This window comes from Macaca thibetana, chromosome 4 (genome assembly GCF_024542745.1).
Source record: "Macaca thibetana thibetana isolate TM-01 chromosome 4, ASM2454274v1, whole genome shotgun sequence".
Taxonomy (NCBI): Eukaryota; Metazoa; Chordata; class Mammalia; order Primates; family Cercopithecidae; genus Macaca; species Macaca thibetana.
The window spans coordinates 108773707-108790294 of NC_065581.1; the positions used below are offsets into that span (position 1 = coordinate 108773707).

The 16588-nt window shown below is 38.9% G+C and overlaps 1 protein-coding gene across 1 annotated transcript in view; it reads left to right on the plus strand.

Moving 5' to 3' along the window:
* Positions 1-16588, plus strand: part of TFB1M (transcription factor B1, mitochondrial) — a 695218-nt gene that overhangs the window by 624974 nt on the left and 53656 nt on the right. The window contains exon 2 of the mRNA XM_050786810.1: positions 15489-15668. Coding sequence (XP_050642767.1) covers positions 15536-15668 — 133 coding nt within the window. The 5' untranslated portion in view covers positions 15489-15535. The remainder of the gene's footprint in view (positions 1-15488; positions 15669-16588) is intronic.

Sequence of the window (16588 nt, forward strand, 5' to 3'; positions counted from 1 at the left end):
AATATGCTGTGGGCCATCAGAATTTGTCCTCATTTTTAAATTGTTTCTAGTCCTGTAAAAAAGGAAAACATTCACACAAATAATTAAAACACTATAGGATAAGAGTCTATCACATTACCCAACAGGAGGCCCTGCCTAACAGGCTTTGGCCTTTGCAAATGTGAAGTTGCCGACATTCAGGATACCTTCTATCATCTCTCCTTTAGGGACCATCAGGATCCTGCTGCTTGGATCACAAGCATGCCATTATCAAGAGACTGGCTCAAACACCATCTCCTCAGCATAGACCTTCGTGATGCTGCCAAGAAGAATTAACACCTTTTTCATCCCATGTCCTCCAGCAGTGTGTGTCTGTGTGTGTGTGTGTTGTGTGTGTATCCCTATTAAGAAATTAAAGTTCCTCAAAGACAAGAATCGTGTTTTTTATTTCTATATTCCTGACCAAATCAACTACAATAAATGCCCAATTAAGTTTCATTGAATGAATGAATGAATGAAAAGGAAATAAAATTAAACACACAACAGTGGATATGTAGAAGAGACAAGCACAGCAAGAGTAACTAGGCTGCCCCAGGGAGGCAGTATGCAAGTCCAGAACCTCGCTTATGTTCAGAAGGCTTTCAAAAGACAGATCAAAGGAAGTGGAGCCTGGGCAAGAGGCAGCCCTAGTCTGTTTACTCTTCAATCACTTTGTAACTTACCTGCTGCCCCCACCCCTAGGTCTGCTTTGACATAAGATCTTTAAATGTTGAGGTGGGAAGGGGGGAATCACTTAACTGCTATCTGATTCCTCATCTGTAAAATAGAGCTACTGACACTGACCTTCCTCATAGAGCTATTGTGTGGGATAATCAATTAATAATTGCAGAATCCTTTGAGAGTATAAAGTGCAACATAAATGCTAAGCATAATTTCCATACAGTCTCTGCTGGCTCTTCTCAAGCACATTCCGGCCGACCTCGGTGCCTTTGATCTGCTGTTATCACCTGCAATAGAGCAAACAATGCCTTTGTATCATTAAGCAAATGCATAATGAATGGTATTCATTGTTAAAGATTACTTAGCAATATAACTTGGTTTTTTTTTTTTGGTTTTTTTTTTTTTTTTTGCCTTTTGAATGGGAACATCCACCGGTGACAGGATTATGTAAGCTAATAGCTAATGTGTCAAAGGAAAGGAGAGAAAAGAAACAGCCATGGCAACCGGGGCAATAGGACGGCAATAGGACCCAGGCTTTGGCCTTCAGAAGAAAACTGTATCCACCTAGCAAAACTAGGATAAAGAGTAACTTGGAGAAAACCAGAGGGGATGGTGAACAGAAAAGTCGACAATGGAAAATGGCAGACTGTGGCCTAGGCATCCTCCGGCTGTCAGATCTCGGCTTATTTTATGAGACATAATCTGCCATCTTCAGGAGTGTAAACCTGGGCTGTCATTGTCCTCTTCCTCAAGTCTCTGGGTTCTTCCCTTCATGCTCGCCGGTGCTTTGGTGGGAAGATTGTGTTTTTCTTTGAATATCACCTTTTCTAAGGATAGAGGCAGGTGGCACTATGATCAGAGAACCTTTATCCTCCTCTGCATTCCTCCCCGATGCTCGATGCTCAGCTCTTCCCAGAGAAATGGCCCTCAACCCAATGCAGGGGCAATCGCTAGCCTCAGGAACAATCACCCCAAGATTCTCAAGGTAAGTGAGACAGCCTGAGAAAGACCACCTCCTCCCATAAAATGCGAAAAAGCTCACAACTTGTTCATTGGTTCATTTGATTTAATGCCAAAAGGTTGGAACAGTATTACAATTCCCTTAAGTGTTCCTTTGAGATTTAGACAAAAGAAACAACAAATGTTTGCTGCTTTGGTTTAGATTTTTTAAGTTTAGACTTCAGTACTCTAGCACAGTCTTAAGGTATTTGGTAATTCTACAAGTTTAATTTTTAAATGTTAGAGTTAACTTTTATGTCACGTTTCTCAAAAACTATATGAATTTACAAGGTACTCCTCTCCCTATATTCCTTTAAATAATACCCAAAACACAACTCTCATATACCCTTCTATGTTTTACTGCCTTGACTACAGGGATTTTATGTCTCTTATTTGGCATTGCTGTTTATTGTCACTTCCCCCATAATTCTGGGTTTTGCTGGCCTGTTTTTTTATTTTATCCTTTTGAAAGTCTTTCTTCACCATGCTAAGTCAAACTTTGAAACTTGATAAACGCCACAAAATTTTTCTTAACATGGAACAAGATCGCCACCCAGTGGCCATGCTGAGCTTCACTCTATGCATTTTTCCAGATTTTTCCCCTCACATTTTTATTTATCTGGACGGCAGAACAGAGGCGTCCTTAAAGAATAGCCCAGCCCCTTCATTTTTCTGAGGAGAAAATTAAAGGTCAGAGAGGTTAATATCTGGTCAAGTCCACAATACCACAATAAGACCCCTGCCTTAGGACAGGCTTCAGTCCTCATGTTTTCAACGACTACCTCAGAACTGGAGGTGACCTTCAGGATCAGCCAATCCAAGCCCTCTATCGTACAGATGAGGAAACTGAGGCACAGAGAAGAAAAATGGCTTCTCAGGGTTTATGGAGCTGACTAAACGGGACAAAACCCAGCTTTATTAACACTTAGCCTGATGTTCATTCTCCTACTTAGACCAATCTCATTTTAAATATTTTATTTTCCCCTTTGGATTATCATAATTCCAGTCTTTAATAGATGACCACAGTAGATAAGCATAAAATAGCCAGCCCTTGCCTTCCTCAAAATGAATAAAGTTATGCAAGGGGAACCCTCAGAAAGGTAAAATTCATTTTCATTAATGAACTGTTCATTGTTGGTATATCCAAAAATATTTCACCACTTTTGTTTATACTTAGGAGGTGATAGACTTAATTAAAGGCAATTAGAAATTCTAACTATGCCTTCTTTCCGTTTAAAGAGAACACTCGGCCGGGCGCGGTGGCTCACACCTGTAATCCCAGCACTTTGGAAGGCTGAGGCGGGCAGATCATGAGGTCAGGAGATCGAGACGATCCTGGCTAACACGGTGAAATATGTCTCTACTGAAAATACAAAAAATTAGCCGGGCGAGGTGGCGGGTGCCTGTAGTCTCAGCTACTCGGGAGGCTGAGGCAGGAGTATGGTATGAATCCAGGAGGCGGAGCTTGCAGTGAACCGAGATGGGCCACTGCACTCCAGCCTGGGTGACAGAGTGAGACTCCGTCTCAAAAAAAAAAAAGAGAATACTCATGTCTGGTTCAAAATGTCTTGATTCTAGAATTTCAATAGTTGGATTTGAACACTTCCTTTGGCAAGTTAGGGATGACTTCACATTGTCCACTAACTTCAAAGTCCTCTTAATGACATGAGAAAGATCCACAATATTGAAGATTTCTTATCACTCTAAATAATTTTGAGTTCCTAAACTTGGAGGTGAATAAGATTCACAGAAGGTAGCAGATGCTGCCTGGCTTTGCCCCACCCCAGATCCGCATGGTCCTCCTGAGTTCACCTGCAGTTGTGGTCCCAGGCAAACTGACAGCTCCCCACTTCCCCTGCTGTCTTCCATGCCTGAGGGCTTTGGAGCCTCCCCAACTTCTGGTGGGACAATGCTGAGTTGGGCTGCACACAGTTTTTCAAAAGATCCCCTGGGATTGAGCCCCAGCTGCCCTGGAGCCCTAACATGAAACTACTCTCTAATCCCTGGAATTGGCCTATCTCCTTTTCCCATGGCGTTTTCCCCACTTCCTCACTTGTGCTTCCTGGGATCACCTCTCCAAGAGGGGCAATTAAACAAACAACCTGCATCCACACCCTTGCCTCAGGGCCTGATTTTCAGGGGATACAAACAACTGACTCTGCATTGTAGAGAAGCTCTGTTTTGCCTTGATGTCACAACTTGTCTCTAATAATGGTGTCCCAAGAGGTGGTTCAGTCTGGCCTTTCTCCCTGTATACAAGCAGATTAACTAGGAAGCGTGAGAAGTTGAAATGTTAGGGCCTTTCACTTGAACAATCCATTTTCAAGCCTTGGGAAGGGCTCTAGAAATCTAATCAAATGGTGTATGTTTTTGTAAAATTTACAAAAGCAAGACATTTTAACCCTAGTTAAAAAGACTAAAAAAGACCACTGTCTCTTTTCAGGTTGTATTCTGGTGACGGAGAGCACTTTGGGAATCTGGCTAAAGGGGAAATTCAGTTAGAAATACACATTTTAACTGAAATTTGGCAAGATGTTTCAGAACATTTCAGTAAAATAAATGTAAAATTACAGACTCCTGTTGGGAGAATATGGAGTGTTCTTTCTGCTATCTTTAAATCAAATATTTAAAGAACTAAGAGAAAATGTCAATAAGAAAGTAATAGAGTAAGACACAAAAGCAACAGAGTGAGCAATAAAATCAATAGAAATTATTTCACTATCAAGAAGTAAATTGCAACAAAAACATTCAGCATCTCAAACGCAGTCAGAAGAATAGAGTAAAAATAATGATACGCTTATGAATTACTTGATAACCCAAATTAATAAACACAAGTGAATCATATGAATACACTGGAAAAAAATAAATACCCCAATTTTTTGACACCAAATATTGTTATCAATGAATAAAATATAAACTCACAATACATCACCACAACGAGTACACCTATGACAAATTGGTTAATGAGTGTCATTAATTCAAAGTATTCAACATAGGATAATGCACTAGAAAGCTTGAAATGCCTTGAAAACAAACAGATCATATGTGCAAAAAACTTAATAGAGGTTTTCCAAATTTGAGAGCAATCCTAACAGTTTATATGACATTGCCAGCTCTGAGTTGTGAAAGCTATAAGAAATGTTTCTAAATTATCAAAAATAAAAACCAAACTGTAATCAATCATGGTAGAAGAAAGATGAAATTGTCTTTCTATTCTCTCTATGGAATATATTCCTAAAACATTATCATGTGAAGATGAAACTGAAGAGTTTGCTTTCAAAAATGGAAGGGAAAAACTATCAAAGAAGTCTGAAAGTAGGAAATTCGATTAAATATTAGGCTACATAAAATAAAATTTCTTTGTTTACTTTTACAATAAAAAATAGTCCATTACTTTTCAGGATGTTGTTGTTTGTGCTCTTTGTCATTAAGTATCTGTCATTTCTTGTCAGTCCTTTTCTTATTCCAAATAAATGGTTTTGATAATTAATTTTACATTTATAATGGTGTATTCTTTTCTTAAAGAAAGCCTCCTAAATTATATAAGCTTCCAGGACCATTTCTTCCCAAAGTTTCCTCTAACAGTGAAGGCCTTTCTCCTGTAACAAAAAAAAAGAAGCAAAATGCTCTCTGTTCCACTTAATACACAAGAAAAAGACATATACCACAAGACTCCCAAAAAGTCAATGCATCTAAGAATGGGAAAATAGTATACAACCTTTCTCACAGGACATGAATCATGATATTCTACAATAAATTAAGTTGAGAGTATATACATTTAAATTACATGCCTACCACATTTCTTAGTGACCTGCACTGCTAGTGGTTCCCAAACTTAAAAAGCAAACCAAAAAAGTCTGTCATCTGAGTTACAAAGATAGTCATGGCAAGTGAATGAAGGAAAACTGACAGAGATAATGGATCAGTATACCACGTTATACTTCTTAGGCTTAGGGATTAATAAGAAAGTAAGACAGTGTTTTACAAATGGCAGGTCATAACCTATTATTGGGCAGTAATAATTATTATAATAAATTGTAACAATCACTTTTTTAAAGTCAAATAATTTAGAAAATAGTTTGTAAAAGATTGCATCACACATACAGAGTGTTTTTTTAAGTGTGTGTGGGGGTGGGTGTGTGTATATATAGGGTTACAATGTAAAAGGCATTTCTTACTGTGGGTCATGGTCTAAAAAGTTTGAAAAATACATATGAGAAATAAAGGGTTGGGGCCAGGCATGGTGGCTCACGCCTGTAATCCCAGCACTTCGGGAGGCTGAGATGGGTGCAACACTTGAGGTCAGGAGTTTTCAAGACCAGCCTGCCTGGCCAACAGGGTGAAACCCCATCTCTACTAAAAACACAAAAATTAGCTGGGTGTGGTAGCACATGCCTGTAATCCCAGCTACTGGGGAGGCTGAGGCAGGAGAATTGCTTGAACCTGGGAGGCAGAGATTGCAGGGAGCTGAGATTGCACCATTGCACTCCAGACTGGGTGAAGAAGCGAGACTCTGTCTCAAAACCAAAAAACCAAAAAAAAAAAAAAAAAAAAAAAAAAAAGATTGGCTGCAGATTGAAGCACAAGAGAATAAGAATAACAGGGACAGTTACAAAAACTTGGTTTGGCAATCTGCAACAAATCATTTCTAAATTCATTGGAATTTGGGAGGCATTTTTCCTACAGAAATAGGAAGTCATTAAAATTTGCTTTTGTAGTTTCACCTAGGTATCCAATCATGACTGAAACATAGTTTAAACTAAAAATAAACTAAATTTTAAACTAAAAACAGTTTAAGCCATAATTGGATTCCTACGTGAAACTACAAAAGCCTATTTAACTCATAAGTAATATATATGTTATAATATGATATGCTATGATAGGGTATGATGTTGATATATTATGACATGATATAATAAAGCATAATGCAAGATAAATGAACTATTGCAGTTATTATAGATTCCTAGGCCGGCACTCTTCTTTCCTTCCCAATAGTCCCTACCATTTATAAGACTCTTAAGCAAATCATTTTGAAGATAATCTAAAATTACAGGATTTCCATCACAACATAATGTATATAATTTCACAACACCATTTAACATTTTTATTATAATTCAAGATTTTATATTTTGCACCTCCACTTGATTTGGTATAATTGCTACCTAAACCTTTCTGCTGGATTAGAACCACTGACCCTTCCTTACTCCCATCCCCAAAAAGAACAAGAAAGGTGTCGAATAGGCCTAAAATGAATAGTTTTGAAATGGACAATAGTAAGATCAAATGATGCACTTGTGTTAAGATATAATATTTGTAATTCTGTCCTGAAGATAACTCTCCAGTGTTAAAACTGTCAATGCCTCTAAATAATGAAGCAAAAGAATAAAGACTTAATATGCAACGGCCAAGCTCAATAAAAATCTGCAGAAGGAAAAATCATCTTTCATGAAAGCTACAGAATAATAAATGAGCAGTAATCTTCTGAGCTTACTGTGTCATATGTTACAACAATAAGGGAACTATATCCTGATGGTTATTTCATTTCAATATCATAAGAACATTTATTTTAATATCATACAATTTATATGTTGATTATATATAGCTAGATCTATGTCTACTAGATGAGCATGTTCACACAGGAAGAGGGAAGGAGAAGAGAATTACGAATTTATGAAATAACTTTAGTGTTAGGCACTATATTTGGTCCATTACATGCATTGTCTTATGAAGTATAATGAGACATAATACATATTTTGTAATGCTATAAGGCATCTGTTACTATTCTCATGCTGCAGTCAAAGCAGCTACATTGTAGGTTTTCTGGGGCTGACGTAACAAATTACCATAGATTTAGTGGCTCAGAACAACACAAGTGTGTTATCCTACCATTCAGTCATTTAGAAGTCTGAAATGGCTCTCACTGAGTTCGTATCAAGATGTCAGCAGGGCTGCCTTCCTTTCTGGAGGCTCTAGGGGAGAATCAATTTTCTTGCCTTTTCCAGCTTCCGGAGGATGCTCAACCTTCTTGCCTCTTGAACCTCCTCCTCCATCTGCAAAGCCAGCAACATCAGGCCAAGTCCCTCTCACACTGTCATCTCTCTGGCTCTGTCTTCCAGTTCTCTTTTCCACTTTTAAGGACTCGTGATTGCAATGGGCTCACCCGCATAATCCAGGATCATTTCCCTGTCTTAAAGTTAGCTGACTGGCAACCTACACTCCATCTGCAACCTTAATTCCCCTTTGCCATGTAACCTCACATATTCACATTTTCCAGAGATTAGAATGTGAACATCTTTGGGGGCCATTTTTGTGCTTACCACAAAAACTAAGTTCCAAAAAGATTAGGTAGCTTGCCCAAGATCACAGAAGTAAAAGGAAGATGGAGCCTGGCTTTTTACCCAAGTTTTCTTAACTCCAGCCCCCCTGCTCTATTCAATACAGTTTGCTGTGCAGTTTGTGTCTAAAACTGGCAAAAATCTCCATGGTTTGGGTCTCATCAGGAATCATATCTTGGTGCCCCTTGTGTATCAGGCACCCTGCTAGTGCTGCATACACAAAGATGAATAAAATACACTGTTTTATTTGAAGAGCTAAGAGTCTGACAAAGGAGGCACTGAAATTATATTATATTACAATGCAGTATGTGATGATGCAAGTTACTATATTGCAAAATGCAACATGGATTCTGCTGGGTTCCTGAATGTAGCAGAACTGGACCTCCGAGTGGAAGGGATCAGGGCCAGAGTGGAGAGCATGACAAGAAGGTGGTCAGTAAATATCGAAAAGTTTCTCACAAGGAGTCACACTTGTGTTGGGCCCAGAAAACGAATAGGATTTCGCCCAACAAAGCAGATAGAGTTGCAGAGGCATTCTTGTGGAGTAGCAGGTCTCAGGATATACTAAGGAAATAAAGGAAGGCATGACAGAAATGCAACTAGAAAGGAATTTAGACCCAGATTGTGTCAGACCTTGAGTGGCACAATAAGAGGTCTGAACATTCTCCCTGTAAGTGGTAAAAAAGGAACCAGGAAAAACTTTAAGCCAAAGAGGAGCATAAGCTGGAGAAAGAGAGCTGATTTAGAAATATAAGCTTCTTAGAAAGGCTACTGTGATGGCTTCATGATAGGGGTTCTTGGGAAGAAATATAAGATGGTCTACAAAAAGATCTACCCAGGACTTTTAAAAGTTTGAAAACAGCTATAATTTTTTGGAGTTTCATATTCTTATAGAAAATAAAATGTACCCTAACTAATCAGAGGAAGTCATTTTCATTCATTTATTTAGCAAATATGTATTAAATATCCATTGTGTATCAGAATTTTTCTAAGTGAACAATTGGTTCACTTTAGTGAACAAATAGATACTGCCTTGTTTTCATGGATCCTACATTTTAGTAGAGAAGACAGACATATACTCAGAAAAACAAACAAGCAACATAAATAATAATGAAAATCAAGGGTAGTTGTACCAAAGGGGGCACACAAGACTGAGACAAAGAGTCGCAGAACAGGTATTGAGATCCCTGAGTAGAAACAGGACTGACTGATGCTTAGTCTGAATGTACCAGAATGGCCATATTATACTTGTTACAATATTGAATTAGGACACAGCCACACCTGCCAAAAATGGATGCTCCCAGGATCCCCAAAATACCTGCCACTGGTGCCTGAGCCACACTGGATTCTCCCTTAAGACTTCCTAGAAGTCCTCATAATCCACCAACCAAAGAGTTAATGCTTGGCCTGAGGGTCTAGATCTACCTCCAGCTCTGTGACCTCTGGCATTTTTTCTGATTGTTAGACATTGGCTGTCACCTTTCGGTAGGTCAGTTAGCAAAGACATTGATAGAGAAAAAGAGGAGCCCTGTGTACCCTGAACCTGAACCTGTTCTACTAAGATGGAACCTTTGGAAGAAATCTGTTGATGTGACACTTAAGACTATGCTTAAAAAAAAAAAAATTGAGGAAGCAATAGAAAAGCAAAACCTCAAGGTTAGCTTGTCAAAGGTCAAATTAGGTCCTTCTCTTGTTAGAATTTGTCAAGAAAAGCTCCAGTTGAAAAGGTCACCTTGAAGTCGAGACGGAAAAAGAAAAGGCGATAGCCAGCTGAAGAGTGGGAGGTGATCATCCCAGGCAGAGAAAACTGCATATGCAAGGAAGAGAGGAAGCAAGCACTTGGCATGTTTGAGGAACTGAAAGAGGACCGGCAGGGCCACAGCTTATCTTCGGGAAGGTGGATCTAAATGAGGTTGGACATAGGTTTTTTAGGCCATAGCGAGGGATTACATTTTTATTTTAAATGCAATTGGGAGTCCCCTGAAGGGTTGTATGCAGATAAGTGAAGTGATCCAATTTCCACTTTTAAAGCTCATTTTGCTGCTGAATATAAATGTATTATAGAACAAGACTGAAAGCGGTTGCGGGAATGAATGTGAAGGATGCTGGCAGCAGAACTGGAGAGAAGTCAATTGTGAGATCTGTTGTCAAGACAGGATTTTGGGAATTGATGATGGTATGGGATATAGATGTTGAGGGGATGGAGAGATCATTGATGAAGGTCGTGATATCAAATAATAGATTTTCAATGTAGACAAAACAGCCTTATATTGGAAGAACATGCCATTTAGGACTTTGATAGCTAGAAAGGACATTTCGATGCCTGACTTCAAAGCTGCAAACAACAGGCTAACACTTAATAGGGGCTAACGAAGTTGGTGACCTTAAATTGAAATCAGTGCTTATTTATCACATTAAAAATTCTAGGGCAAGTAAGAATTACGCTAAATCTACTCTACTTGTGCTCTAGAAATAAATGAAACAACAAAACCTGGATGATAGTACCTCTGTTTACAGTATGGTTATCGAGTATTTTAAGTCATTGTTGAGACCTACTGCTCAGGAAAAAAAAATCTTTAAAATGTTGCTGTTCACTGATAACACATCTGGCCACTCAAGAGCTCTGATGGAGATACACAAGGAGATTAATATTGTTTTCATGCTTGCTAGCATGACATCCATTCTGCAGCCCATTAATCAAAGAGTACTTTTTACTTTCAAATCTTATTATTTAAGAAACACATTTTGTAAGGGTATGGCTACCCTAGATTGTAATTCCTTTGATAGATCTGGGCAAAATAAATTGAAAACCTTCTACAAAGGATTTACCATTCTAGATGACATTAAGAACATTCATGACTCATGGAGGCTACAATATCAACATTAACAGAAGTTTGGAAGAAGCGGTTTCTAACTCTCATGGATGATTTTGGGGGGCTCAAGACTTCAGTAGAGAAAGTAATGGCAGATGTGGTAGAAGTAGCAAGAAAAATGGAATTAGAAGTGAAGCCTAAATATATGACTGAATTTCTGCAATCTCATGTTAAAACTTGAACGAATGAGGAGTTGCTTCTTAGGAATTAACAAAGAAAGTGGTTTCCTGAGATGGAATCTACTCCTGTAGAATACTGCTCCTGTGAAAATACTGTGAACATTGTTGAAATGCCAACAAAAGATTTAGAATATTACACAAACTTAGTTGATAAAGCAGTGGCAGAGTTTGAAAGGACTCATTCCAATTTTGAAAGAAGTTCTACTGTGGGTAAAATGCATTGTATGCTACAGAGAAATCTTTCACAAAAAGAGTTAAAAGATGTAGTAAACTTCACTGTCTTATTTTAAGAAACCACCACCCTGATCAGTTAGCTCCATCAAGTCAAGGCAAGACTCTCTACAAGCAAAAAGATTAACATTCACTGAAGCCTCAGATGACCGTTAGCATTTTTTTAGCTATAAGGTATTTTAAATTAAGGTATGTACATATTTTTTGTAGACATAATGCTATTGCACACTTAATAGACAACGATAGAATGTAAACATACCTTTCATATGCACTGCAAAACCAAAAACTTCATCTGTCTCACTTTATGGAGATATTCACTTTATTTTGGTGGTCTGGTACTGAACCTATAGTATCTCAAAGGTTTGCCTATATAATAAAGGCTAATTATTTTATAATGCTATTAGCATATTTTCTTCATTCACAAAAAGGTTTGCTTACTGTATAGGAAAAAGCTCTACCCATAGCTCCCTGAGTCAAACGAGTTGCCCATCCTCAACACCTCATTAGAATACGTGATAGTAATTCACAGACCTTTGGGGACAATGAGCAGGCTTTCAAATACTGCTTGAAATAGGGATAAACACTATATTTTCAAAAATAGTGTAAGTGTTCCATGGTTCCCTCAGGCAATTAGCTGGTTTTGTTGCCATAAGTTGTCCTACTTCTATCCCCACAGAATAAGCATTTGGTCTGTCTGCTCAAAGTTATCACGTTTTTCCTTTTTCCCTCTAGGTAGGTCACTAGATTCCTTTGTGAACAGTGGGCATCAAAGAGCCATTAAAACAAAAAAACCCTAAATTTGTGCGAAATGCAGCTCTTAATATTTCTCTGGAGCATTGAATCATATTATATGTAATTATAAAATACTATCAGAAAAGGGCACTTTACATACCATAATAGTCATTTTATAAAGTTCAATTTGGCAATTCCAAACCACATTTAATTTTCTCTGCAAATTCCCACATGGCAGGAAGATACTGCTCTCTGCAGCTTTCAAGTCTCTTTCAGGGAACGGTAAAATGACAACCTTTTAGAATTAGCACTTTTTCTATAAATAGACACTAAATCACTTATGCCAAATACAGTCACATATGCATTTTTATTAAAATAAATACTAAAATAATAAGTAATTTTCCTATATAACCATTTTGGGATTTTATGCAAATTAGAATTCTGCAATATAGTTTAGTATGAATCATTTGTAGTTCTTCATCTTCACTGACAGGTGGGGCTAGTGATTTCTGTATTAATTATAATATTTTAGCATATTAAAATCTGTATCTAGATGAAGCAGACACTTCAAAGCTTCAAAACTGATGAAACTGCATACCTCTCTTTTAAGGGATAAAACCATTTGCATTAATATGTGAAATACACTACTAAAACACCCCCTGCTGATTTCTTAGGCTTTTGCAGGGAGTTATGCATAATTTTCTGAAAATTAAAAACCAAGGATTAGATATTTATGATGATAAAAATTGGATCTCAAAAAACTATTAAAAACTTGGAAGATTCTCCTAAGCTAGAATTTTTAACTCAGTTAAAAAATTATTTAACACGTACCAGAGGTTAATAAAAAGCATAGTGTAGACAGAAGACCTAAACTCAGTTCCACCACTTACTAGCAAAGCACTGTGCTATGGTCTGAATGTCCCCCAAAATTCATGTGCTGAAACTAAATCACCAATGTGGTAGTATATTGAGAGGGAGGCCCTGAGGGGGTGATTAATTAATTGAGGTAGAGCTCTCATAAATGGGATTAGCAACCTGATAGAGCTGGAGGGAATTAGCTAATCCCTTTTTGCCCTTCTGCCTTCGGACATGTGAGGACATGACATTCCTCTTTTCTGGGGGATGCAGCAACAAGATGCTATCTTGAGGTAGAGAGAGCAGCCTTCACAAGGCACCAAACTTGCCAGCTCCTTGACCTTGGACTTTCAGCCTCCAGAACTGTGAGAAGTATATTTCTGTCCTTTATAAATTACCCAGTCTCAGATATTTTGTTGTAGCAGCAGGAATGAACTAAGACACATCTTTGTGAACCTACATCACAGAACTGAAATGAGAATTAAGTAACATAGGAAGCTTCTTTATAAATAGTAGATAATAATCTCACAAATGTCAGTTATTGAAAATGGCATAGTATAAGCCACCCATAAATTCATATTTACATCTGGGGACAAATTATCAGGCATCTACAAATTCTCCATGCAAAGGTGTTTTACTCATTTAGATTTTAGTTTGTTTTTATGTTGATGTTAATCTTTTAAAAAGCTTATGTGATTATATTTAGGGTCCTCTGAATATCCTTTTTATACCTGTTAGGCAACGTGTATGTTCATGGTAGCATTAGTGCCAAATAATTCAAATTCACTTGTTTACAAGCTACTGAAAACAGATGCAGGCAGACTTAATATGTAGCTTCCATGCTCTTCCAAAAGAAAGACAAGTGACAATGGAAAAAAATTTGAACAAAGATTTGGTAATAGTTTGACTCCAGAAACTAATGAGAACATCCAGTCATTAAATGGCACACTGTATCACTGGTAAGCTGAAACTTTAAAAAAAAAAAAAAAAGGAATCTTGCCAGTTAGCACTAAGTGTAATGATTTAACAGTGTTCATCACTGTCAATTAATAAGACTATTTATATTGGTTTTGTGTATATTTATTGCAATTGTTTAAATAGTTACATGAAAACTGTAAGCTTATGTTTACACCTAGATTCGTATTTCTATATATTTAAATGTTAATAAATTAACATAAATTAGCTTAAAAATAATAAGCTGACACTTGAGTGTGGCCAGTGAGATCAGAACTCAGAAAAGACACAACTCAGGTTGTCTTCTCTCTGTACTTTGCTGTCTGACTCTGGGCAAGTCAAATGACCTCACCTCCCCTATTTCTTCACAGCAAACTAAGAATAATAATTTCATTCACACAGGACCATTGCGAGGAGTACGTGAAATAATGAATACAACTGGGAATGAATGCCTTCTCAGGTAGAGTGTGTTGTGGACAATAAGATATCTGAATCAAGAGTCTGTACTTTCAGCCTACATTTTGATGCCACGTTGGGTAAATCTCCTTACTTCTATGGTAGTCACCATTGTTTTTTAAAGTTAGGAGATTATCTCAGTTCCTTTTAAAATAGCTTTTATAGAAGGTGGTTGGGTTGTCCACTGGAATTTCAAAGTACTCCCCATTTCTGTATCATGCCCACAGTTATTTCGGTTTCCATTAGCTTTTTTTAAAACTTACTGAGGGACAAAAACGTTAAGATTCATTTGTGATCAATGCAGCAATGTCCAAATATAAGCAGGGTTAAAAGAGCAAAATTATCCCATCTATCAGAGAAACTTTAATATTTTTCTTTGCTTCGTTGTTTTATCTGGTATAATGGAAGGGCAGAACTCATATTTGAGTCTTCTCTCTGTTCTTAGCTGTAATCCTAGCAAATTAAATGACCTCTTTACACTGGCTAATTATTCATCTGCCAAACAATTATAACAGCCACCATTGATCACGTACGAGCTTACCCAATGCCATGCGTGCACTGTGTTCTCAACGTGCACACCAGGCGAACTCTCTCATTTAGTGCTCACAATTTTGAGGTGGACATTAGGTCCACTTAACCGATGAAAAAACTGAGGCTGAACAAAGTTAAAAACCTGTCATGAAGCATCTGCAGAGCGGAGGTTCTAAAAACACCTCACCGTAAGAAAGAACTGCTAACAAACAATAGCTCTGCCTCTAAACACCCGCTTTTCGTCTAATATTCACAGATGGGCATTTGGAACGTCAAAGGGCCAGAAGCCCTTAGAACCTTCAGGGCTGGAGTAAAGCGGCTGCACCAAATCCCAGAGCAACTCCCTCGAAATACCCCACCCTGCCCAGGCCCCGCCTCGTCCCGCCCTCCTGGGCGCTCTCCCAACCGCCCGCTCCAGAGAAGCCTCGCCCACCCGGCTCCTCCGCCGCTCTCACTTGCGGAAGTCGCGGCGCACCCTGCCTGCCTTTCTCGCAGGAGGACGCAGCGCATGCGCTCTCAGCACACCCGGATTTCCTGTCTACCGTCATCGCTTCCGGTGGGGTAGGTCTGACCAATGGGGCTGGCTCCGAGGCGGGCCTTACGTCTCGCAGATTCCTACCCTGCGCGTTACTTTCGGAGCGTCTGTGAAGGGCCGGGGTGAGACAGGGGTGGCTCGTGCTTGCCGAGTCTCATGGCTGCCCCCGGGAAGCTCAGTACTTGCCGTCTCCCGCCGTTGCCCACGATTCGAGAAATCATTAAGTTGTTCAGACTGCAAGCAACGAAGCAGCTATCACAGAATTTCCTCCTGGACTTGAGGCTGACAGGTGGATGGCTTAGCAGTGCTCCCCGGATGTCTCCCCAGTGTCCCTAGGGGCGTGGGCCGGGGGGTCTCACACGTCCCCGCGGGCGGGTGTCCAGGCACTGGCGTGCGACGGGCTTTTGGTCAGGTCCTTCGACCTCTTTGTATCAAAAGAACTCCGGTCCCACCGCCCAGGAGACACGTGAAGTGCGTTGATTGCTCACAAAACTCCGCGTTCAGGGGGGTGTAGCCTGCAGGCAGGCTGCATAGACGCCGAGCTCACTAGGGGAGGAAGGGTTCGTGTGTCGTGAAAGGCGCTGGTGAATACTGGAATCTGGGTCACTTTGAAATCAATCACTCTGAAGTGGTACAGCACATGCTGACTGACTTGCTTTACATACAGTTTAAAGTTACCAGAATTTAAATTGGTGCCAGGATTTTATCAATAAGTTGGTGAAAAGAGTATCCCTCGTAGGATTCGTGGTTTAAACGTTTACCTGTTGAGTCTAAGAAAGCCTCGGGGACGCTAATATTCATTCGTAAGTATGTATTAGGCAAGCACCGTTGTGCTAGTGTTGGGGGTAGGATATGGGCGTGAACAAGGCAGTGTTTCCTCGAGGAGCTTACTTTTAGCAATTTTACATTCCCACACCTAATTGTTTAAAGTCACTTTTTATGAGATATAATTTATATGCAGTAAAATTCACCAGTTTGAAGTGCTCAATTTGATGAGTTTTGACGAATGTATTAATATATGGTCGTTCAACTACCATCACCATTGCTTAGTGATGTTCTATGAGATGAGATTGCAAAAATATATTACAAATATGGCTACTAAGTCAGTGCTGGAGTACTTAGGTTTTGAGATGTTCATATTTCATTCTGTTTGGTCCCACTTCAGAAGTTGCAAAGAGCAGTAAATCACGCCCAAAAAGTTCATTTTCA